At 33.5% G+C, this 9,413-nt stretch overlaps 1 protein-coding gene across 1 annotated transcript in view; it reads right to left on the bottom strand.

Moving 5' to 3' along the window:
* LOC138860391 (limbic system-associated membrane protein-like) overlaps nt 1-4,226 on the bottom strand; it is a 27,048-nt gene extending 22,822 nt beyond the window's left edge. Inside the window, exon 1 of the mRNA XM_070117855.1 lies at nt 3,949-4,226. Coding sequence (XP_069973956.1) covers nt 3,949-4,149 — 201 coding nt within the window. The 5' untranslated portion in view covers nt 4,150-4,226. The remainder of the gene's footprint in view (nt 1-3,948) is intronic.
* Nucleotides 4,227-9,413: the final 5,187 nt, after the last annotated feature.

The following is a 9,413-nucleotide window of genomic DNA, read 5'->3' as shown; positions in this document are numbered from 1 at the left end:
ATTAATGAATAGATTTCAAGTGATGTGCACGATTCTGTATAATTAATTTATGTTTTTTTCTGATCAATGCATGGGATGTGTTTGCACGTGCATGTGCTAATGTTAAGTTAACACTCAGGATAGCCAGATGAAGACTCGAATGAAGAAGCTTAAGCAACTTGGAGGAACATCCAAAGGAAGATTTACACGTAAGCTAGAAAAGTTTCATGAACATGTGAAAAATAAAATAGTGGTAAAAGTTTTAGAAGAAAATTATAATTTGATTGTGAAAGCTTTTGAGGAAGTTTAGTTTCCCAACGAGAACTATTGTAATTTACTTGATGAAACTTATAATAATCAGGAATTAAATGATGCAGATCTTTACATTAAAGAACTAGATGTATTAATGTTAAGGCTATTTCAGGTCGAAATAAATGATTACGACAAGCCATGTTTTTCTGGCGACCCGTGGAACAGTTCGACAAGACTCAGGATAGCCAGATGAAGACTCAAATGAAGAAGCTTAAGCAACTTGGAGGAACATCCAATGGAAAATTTATACGTAAGCTAGAAAAGTTTCATGAACATGTGAAAAATAAAATAGTGGTAGAAGTTTTAGAAGAAAATTATAATTCGATTGTGAAAGCTTTTGAGGAAGTTGAGTTTGCCAATTGTTACTGTTATTTTGATCATTATTGTTATTAGAACTTTTACTATTACCATTTTCATCATGATTATCATCATCATTATAATTATCATTGTTATTAGTATTGCTTATTAGTAATTGTTATTAGTAATGCTGATGATAATAACAATGATAGCAATAAAGATATAAATCATGATAATGATTATCTTCATTATCATTATTATTATTACTATTACTCATGCTATCATTATTTTTCACCATCACCGTTATCGTTTTTGCTATTATTATTATCACCATCAACATCTCTATTATCATATTTATTATCATTATTATCATTGTTAATATTACTATCATTATCATCATTATCATTATCATTATTATTATCATCATTATCTTTATTATTGTCATTATCATTATCATAATAATAATAATAATAATAATAATAATAATTATTATTATTATTATTATTATCATCATCATCATCATCATCATCATCATCATCATCATCATCATCATCATCATCATCATCATCATCATCATCATCATCATCATCATCATTATTATCATCATTATCTATTTTATACTTTTTTTATTATCATTATCATTACCATCATTACTATTATTATCATTATCACCATCATCATTATTATCATTATCATCATCATTATCATTATCATTATTATTGTAATGATAATAATGATAATGATACAGTCATGATTATTATCATAATTGCTATTGTTGTTATTATTATTATTGATATAACTATGATGACTTTTATCATCTTAATAAAAGTATTATCATTTTCATTCCTGTATTACATTATTGTTAGTATCATTGTAATTTTCACTATTATTGAAATTATTGTCATCATTATTATCACTATCATTGTTACTTTGTAAATACTATTATTTTTATCTTCGTTACACTCATTATTAAAACTATCGCTAATATTAATATTATCATTATTATCAATATCATTATCATTGTTATCATTATCATTATCATTATTACTATTATTATCATTATTGTTATTATCATTATCATCATTATCATTATCATCATTATCATTATTATCATCATCATAATCATCATAATTATAATCATTATTATTACTATTACCACTATTATTCTTATCATTAGTTATATTCTTAATCATTTTCATTACCATTATCATCATTATCTTTTCTAACATCCTTCTCATTATTATCATTATCATTATCACTATGATGACTATTTTTATTATTATCATTCTTATAACCATCACTGTTATGGGTGATGTCGTTATTACTATTATTATAATAATTATCATTTTAAATGTCATTGTTATTATCATGATCATGTTTTCCGAAAATAACCACGCTGATAATACACACAATACTTCGATATTGACGTTATCAATTAAACTTTTATCTCGTATCAGAACAAAAGAAGAGACAGAAAAAATATTTAAGTACCCAGTGTTTATTTTCTAAAAGCACCAACAAAGGTCAAAATTTATCTGAGGAGGTTAGTCACTGAACATAAAAAAGATAATATTTATTATTTTCAGAAGAATAGATGAATAGATAAATGAATAAAAATATATAATAAACAAACTTAATGTCTAGATATCTGTAGATATATGTGTATATCTATTTATCTTTCTACCAACCAACTTACTTATCTATCCCTCTGGCTGTCTACATATCTGCCTATACCTATATCTATCTACCTATCTATCTATCTGTGTCAGTTTGTTAATTTATCTATCTATCCGGATGTCTGTCAGTCTGTCTAATGTCTATATTTGTCTATCTGCATATCTATTAATTTTTCTATGCATTCATGTATCCGCTGTCTATCTTACTAATTAAAAAAAAAAATATCTATCTATCTATCTTTTATATCTATCTTTTATATCTGTCTATCTATATATCCATCTTTTATATCTGTCTATGTATATATCTATCTTTTATATCTGTCTATCTATATATCTATCTTATATCTATCTTTTATATCTGTCTATCCACATCTCTCTATCTTTTATATCTATCTTTTATATCTGTCTATATATCTGCCTGTCTTTCTATCTATTTATCTGTCTGTCTTTCCATCTTGCTGTCTCTCTATCAACCTACCTACAGACCAAAAAAAAAAAAATCTATCTATACCAAACTCTCTATCTGTGTCTCTTTCTATACATCTATATACAAACATCTACCTATCTACCTATCTATCTCTCACTGATTCAATATTACCTATCGAGAATTCGCAAGAAAAAAAAAACGTCGCAGAATATCATTTCACTCTTTTTTCGGCCACATCGTTATAGCATTTTCTACGCCACACCTGTGCTGGCGCAGCGGTAAGGTGCTGGTCTAGCAATCCTGCGGACCTGCGTTCAATCCCACGCCCGGCCGGTGAGTGTTATCCCCGGCCACTCCTTACACACAGGGGGAGATTTGGGCAAAATAAAACAGACAAGTAAGTCACAGCAAAGAATATCCATTGTAACAAATGGAATTTAATTCCACTAAAAAAAATCTTCCCTTCTTGAATATTAACAGAAGGAAACACTGCGGAGCGAAGGTGAAAGAAGGTCTCGTCCTGAATGTCTTGAACGTATTCTCGCCCACACACACACAGAGACACGTAGACATATATATATAAATATATATATATATATATATATATATATATATATATATATATATATATATATATATATATATATGTGTGTGTGTGTGTGTGTGTGTGTGTGTGTGTGTGTGTCTGTGAGTGTGTCTGTGAGTGTGTCTGTGAGTGTGTGTGTGTGTGTGTGTGTGAAAATAAGAGAAAACGGAAGGAAAAACAATAACAATCATATGAATAAGAAAATAACAATAACACTAAAATAGATAAATAAATAAATTAATGATAATGATAATGATACTAATAACAACAACAACAATGATAATAGTTATGATAATAATAATAGTAATAATGATAATAGTAATAATTAAAACAATAGTACTACCATTAATAATAGTAATAATGATAATGATATTAGTAATAATGATGATAATAATGATAGTAATAGTAATGAAACAATAATAATAATGATAATAGTAATAATGATAATAATAATGATAGTAATAGTAATAATAACAAAAATAATAGTAATAATAATAATGATAATAGTAATAGTAATAATAATAATGATAGTAATAGTAATAATAACAAAAATAAAAGTAATAATAATGATAGTAATAGTAATAATAACAAAAATAAAAGTAATAATAATAATGATATAATTAAAGAAATAAAAACAAACATTCACAACATCTCATCGCAGATCAACTTACCGTCTTGGTGCCGAGGTTGAGCACGTGGCAGTGCAGATAAGCCGTCTTATCTCTTATCACCGTCACGTTGGTCTCCGTCGTGTTGGCGAAGGAGGGCAGGATCTGGTTATTGAACCTCGCAGGGGGGGTGAAGGCGCCCGTAGACCCCGTGGTCGTGGCTGGCTTACTCGGGACCTGGATGTACGCCCCTTCATTTCGCATGAGGATGGGCGGGGTGGGCGTGGTGGCGTTGTGGCGGATGATGGATGATGATGGGCGGCCGGGGAGCACGCCGCTGTAGCTGAGGAGGTTCGCTGCTGTGAGGGTGCCGCCGCCGCCGCCCACGCACCAGCCTGTGGGTGGGTGGGTGGGGGGGGGGGGTGGGGGGAGAGAGAAGGAAGGATTGAGTTAGTAGATTTTTGGTGTTTGTTTTTTTGTATCTTTTTTTTTCTTTTTTGTTTTACCTTTTTCTTTTTTTTCTGCTTAATCTTATTATTTTTTCTTTTATTGAGTTTTTTTTGTGAATTTTCCGACCGTCTCATGAATTTTCCTGTTTTGTTGTTAGTTTTACCTCAACTGCTTTTCGTTTATAATTTTTCCCTCCCTTTCATTCTCTTTCCCTTCCCTCCCTCTTTCTCTTAGCCAAACGATCTATCTTAACCCTACTCTCTTTCTCTCTCTCTCTCTCTCTCTCTCTCTCTCTCTCTCTCTCTCTGTGTGTGTGTGTGTGTGTGTGTGTGTGTGTGTGTGTGTGTGTGTGTGTGTGTGTGTGTGTGTGTGTGTGTGTGTGTGTGTGTGTGTGTCTGCCTGTCTGTCCTCTTCTCTCTCTCTCCCCCCCTCTCTCTCTCATTCTCTCCCTTTCTCTATCTCTCAATCTATCCTTACCTGCCTCCTTCCCACCTCCTTTCTCCCTCCCTCTCCACATACCCCCTTCATCACCCACGGACCCAAACATGCCGTAAACAACATCATTATACGCAAACGCGGCCGTGCTTATGTAGGCGTATGTCTGTATGCGAAATAAGCCACTTGTAAACACCTGTCTAATAAACATGGCCTTTGCAGCACACTCGGGAACTAATTTACATAACAGGTAAAAGGGAAGAGGGGGCCAAAGTTAGCCAGCCATAGAGGGTATAGCTTGTTTTGTGTGTGTTTTTGTGTTATTGTTGTGTTGCAGTTTTAGCTTTGGTGTTGGATCACCCCCTCTAACCCCCCCCCCCCACCCCTCGCTCCCTCCACCCTGCTCCCTCCACTCTCGTCTCCTCCTATCTTCCTCAACTTTCTTATTTGGCATATTGAATTTTACGATATATATTATGTTGCATTATAGTGTAGTTTACCGTGAATATATAGAAATAGACATATATATATATATATATATATATATATATATATATATATATATATATATATATATATATATATATACACGACACGCACGACACAAACACGCACATGACTCACACGCTTCAAAATATACCCACACACAAACACACACACACACACACACGCGCGCACACGTACTCTATACACCAGCGTTCATAGGCGGGCGAAAGACCAGCCAAATTCTAATAACGTTTACGGCCTAAACAGAATTCCTTCGTGCCAAAAATTTGCGGACCTGGACATTTCACGGACGCCGCAAAATCGCTTCGCTAAAACACGGGGAGAGGAGGAGAGGGGGGGGGGGGAGAGAGACACCGCGAAATTCGTTCGTGTGCAGTCCGATTTCGCTGAGGTAATATTTTGCGTGTGTTTGTGTATTTCTCTCTCCCTCTCTCTCTCTCCTCTCTCTCTCTCTCTCTCTCTCTCTCTCTCTCTCTCTCTCTCTCTCTCTCTCTCTCTCTCTCTCTCTCTCTCTCTCTCTCTCTCTCTGATTCAATGAAGAATGATAAAGAAGACGGAAATGATAAAGAGAAAGAAAAATGAAGTGGAAGGACGATAATAATGATAATGATAATAATGACAATAATTATAATGATAATAAGTATAACAACAACACTAACAATAATAATATCATTATGATAATAATAATAACAGTGATAATGATAATAAGAATAAGAATGATAACAACAATAGTGATAATGATAATGATAATGATAATCATAATAATAAAAATAACAATACCAAGATTGATAATAGTAGAAATAGTGGTAATGATAATGATAGTGGTAACAATAAAAGTTATAATAAGGATAATGATAATCATAACAGTAATATAAAGATTATATTAAGAGAAAGAAGAAGATAAAGAAAGAAAAGAGAAAAATGGAAGGAAATAACAAGTTCAATAAGTTACATGCTTAAGAGACTAACCAAGCACTGTCCCTTATTTATGGACAATAAACAATGACATCCTTACTTACAAAACGGAAAGAAAGAGACATAAAACTAGCCTAGAAATCTTACTTATTATTTCTTTTACTGATGTGAAGTAAGCGACTTGTTTCGCTAAAAAAAAAAGGAGAAAAAAAGATAAAAACATAAATAAATAAATAAAAGAAAAGAAATGTCCTCAAGTCAAGGAAAACAAGTTCATTTATCTTGCAATTAACTGCTTCTTTTAATTTCGCTAATATTCCTCGAGCAAAAACCTCTGTTTGCGCAAATCTTTCCTTAAAAGCAAGCTGCTCACAAACCTCCGCAAGACGTTTTATTGTCTTAATTTCGCTCCTTAACTTCAGAGATTCTTCAGCGTCTCCTCGAAGAAAATTAATTTGCATTATGCACAGACAAATCCTCGGAGAAAATGCTAAGATGAATAAACGTAACAGTTGGTGTTAATACGATAATCAGTTGGAAAAGTTATATGTCTTGATTGTTTTTTTTTCTTTTCGTCTTTTTTATTTTCATTTCCTTTTTGTTCTTCATTCTCCCTCTTTTTCTATTATTCTCGCTCCTTTTCTTTCTCTTTCTATCTTTATTTTCTTTTTTATTAATCTCTCTTTCTCTCTCTTTGTCTCTCTGTGTCTCTGTCTGTCTGTCTGTCTGTCTGTCTCTCTCTCTCTTTCTCTCTCTCTCTCTGTCTCTCTCTCTCTCTCTCTCTCTCTCTCTCTCTCTCTCTCTCTCTCTCTCTCTCTCTCTTTCTCTCACCCCTACCCCTTTCTCTCTCTCACCCCCATCTCTCTCTCTATCTCTCATTCTCATTCATTCTCTTTCTCTCCCTCTCTATCAAAGTTAGCAAGGCAAGCTGTAATACTACGCAAATAGAATGAATAAAACTATAAATAAATTCCATCCGTATTTCCCTCTCTCTTTCGGCCTGCTTGCACTCACGCCGTCTAACGTGCGAATAATTTATGATAAAATATGTAGTTCTAAGCTATATTAAGCTTAAGCGCAGGTTTTAGTTTTTAAGCTAGATTATCATGAGTGTGACTTTTGAAATGGTCTGACATGAGACATCTTTAAAGGGCTCTTTAAAAAAAGATAAGAAAGAAGGGCTCTAAAGAAAAAGAAAAAAAAAGAAGAAAAAAAAAAACAAATTCAATTTTGAAAAGGTCTGAAACAAATTGGACATTCTTGAAATGCCCTGAAACAAAATACCAACATATCGCTAGTAACATCAACTAAAAAAGTAATTACAAGTATCCATATTTTTTACAAGAATAAGGATGAGCAGTGAGACGTAGTGAAATATGGGTTACAATTCCGTAGACTTTTACCGGGAGTCGGCCAGGGCACGAGGAGTCTTCAGCAGATATTCTATAATTCTCTCGAGTCTGGAGGAGGAGGAGGAGGAGGAGACTTCACAAGACTTAGGCGACTGAAGGAGAAGGCTGAATCTTGGAGGGGATTATGGCACTGGAGTAGTCAGGTTACTTGGATTGCAAATATTGAAACATACTTCATGTGTATCTTTATATCTGGCTTTATGCAACGCGAGCAAACAAGCGCACGGACACTCACACACGTACATGCACACACACATACACAGACAGACACACACACATACACACACACACACACACGCACACACACATACACACACACACACACACACACACACACACACACACACACACACACACACACACACACACACACACACACACACACACACACACACACATGCACACACACACACACACACACACACATGTATGTATGTATGTATGTATATATGTATGTATATATGTATGTATGTGTATATACATAATTATCTATTTATCTATACGGGGTCTCTCTCTCTCTCTTTCTCGCTCAATCTATCTATCTTTTTTCGTTATTCTGTCTCTTTTTCTCTCGCACTCTCATTTGTATTTCCCTCTCTCTCTCTCTCTCCCCCCCTCTCTCTCTCTCTCTCTCTCTCTCTCTCTCTCTCTCTCTCTCTCTCTCTCTCTCTCTCTCTCTCTCTCTCTCTCTCTCTCTCTCTCTCTCTCTCTCTCTCTCTCTCTCCCTCCCTCCCTCCCTCCCTCCTCTCTCTCTCTCTCTCTCTCTCTCCCTCCCTCCTCTCTCCTTCTCTCACACACACTCATTTGTTGCACATTATTATTATTATTATTACTACTATTATTATTATTACTATTCAAATATGGCAATTCTGACAACATGCATTCCCATGTTGTAAAAAAATTAGAAATATCCGGCGCCATGTTTACACAAACCTGCTTCCGTGTTACAGTTTCTAAGAACGAAAGTCTTTACAGTTTGCGATATTCAGCACGCAAATCATTCTAAGTTCCCATAAATAATCGTCATTTGTAATGAAACAAATCTTTGACCTTAAGTTACTCGAGTAGTTTTCTATCGTCTAAGAAAAAAAAAATACATAACGTGTTTACATGTTTTTAGAAAAATGTTGTCCATAAGTTGAACGAAAACATGTCTCGCATTACTTCGTGTCATGCATTTTATAAACATCTGTGCTTGATTATTACTTACTTGCTATATAAGCGTGAAAGTTAATTTCTCAATCTAACAGTTTATTACCTTCGAAAATCATTTATTATTTATTAGATATCCAAAAATAAATATAAATCAATAATCAAAAAAGGTTGAAAGTTAATTTCTCAATCTAACAGTTTATTCCCTTCGAAAATCTTTTATCATTTATCAAATAAAAGAAAAAAAAAAAAAATTGAAATCAATAATCAAAAGGCGTGAAAGTTAATTTCTCAATCTAACAGTTTATTACCTTCGAAAATCATTTACCATTAACCAAATATCCAAAAATAAATATAAATAAATAATCCAAAAAATAAAAAACAAGAAGAAGAGAAAAAGAAAAAAAAAGGAAAAGTCAGTAAAGAGACCAAACAAAACCTTTTAGTTGATTGCGTTGAACCGAGTGCCAGATCACAAAATACTTTGGCGAAAGAAATGACATAAAACAAGAAAACGGATCATCAGACAAAAGCGAGAAGAGGGAAGTGGTTTATGGATATATGTTTGGACTCGTAACTTGCTTGTCCTGCTTCGTAAAAGACGGAGATAAAGATATATAGTACGTATACGCACACGCACAGACACATACACACACA

Source organism: Penaeus vannamei, chromosome 41 (genome assembly GCF_042767895.1).
Source record: "Penaeus vannamei isolate JL-2024 chromosome 41, ASM4276789v1, whole genome shotgun sequence".
NCBI classification, from domain to species: domain Eukaryota; kingdom Metazoa; phylum Arthropoda; class Malacostraca; order Decapoda; family Penaeidae; genus Penaeus; species Penaeus vannamei.
This window is presented reverse-complemented; position numbering and strand designations above follow the sequence as displayed.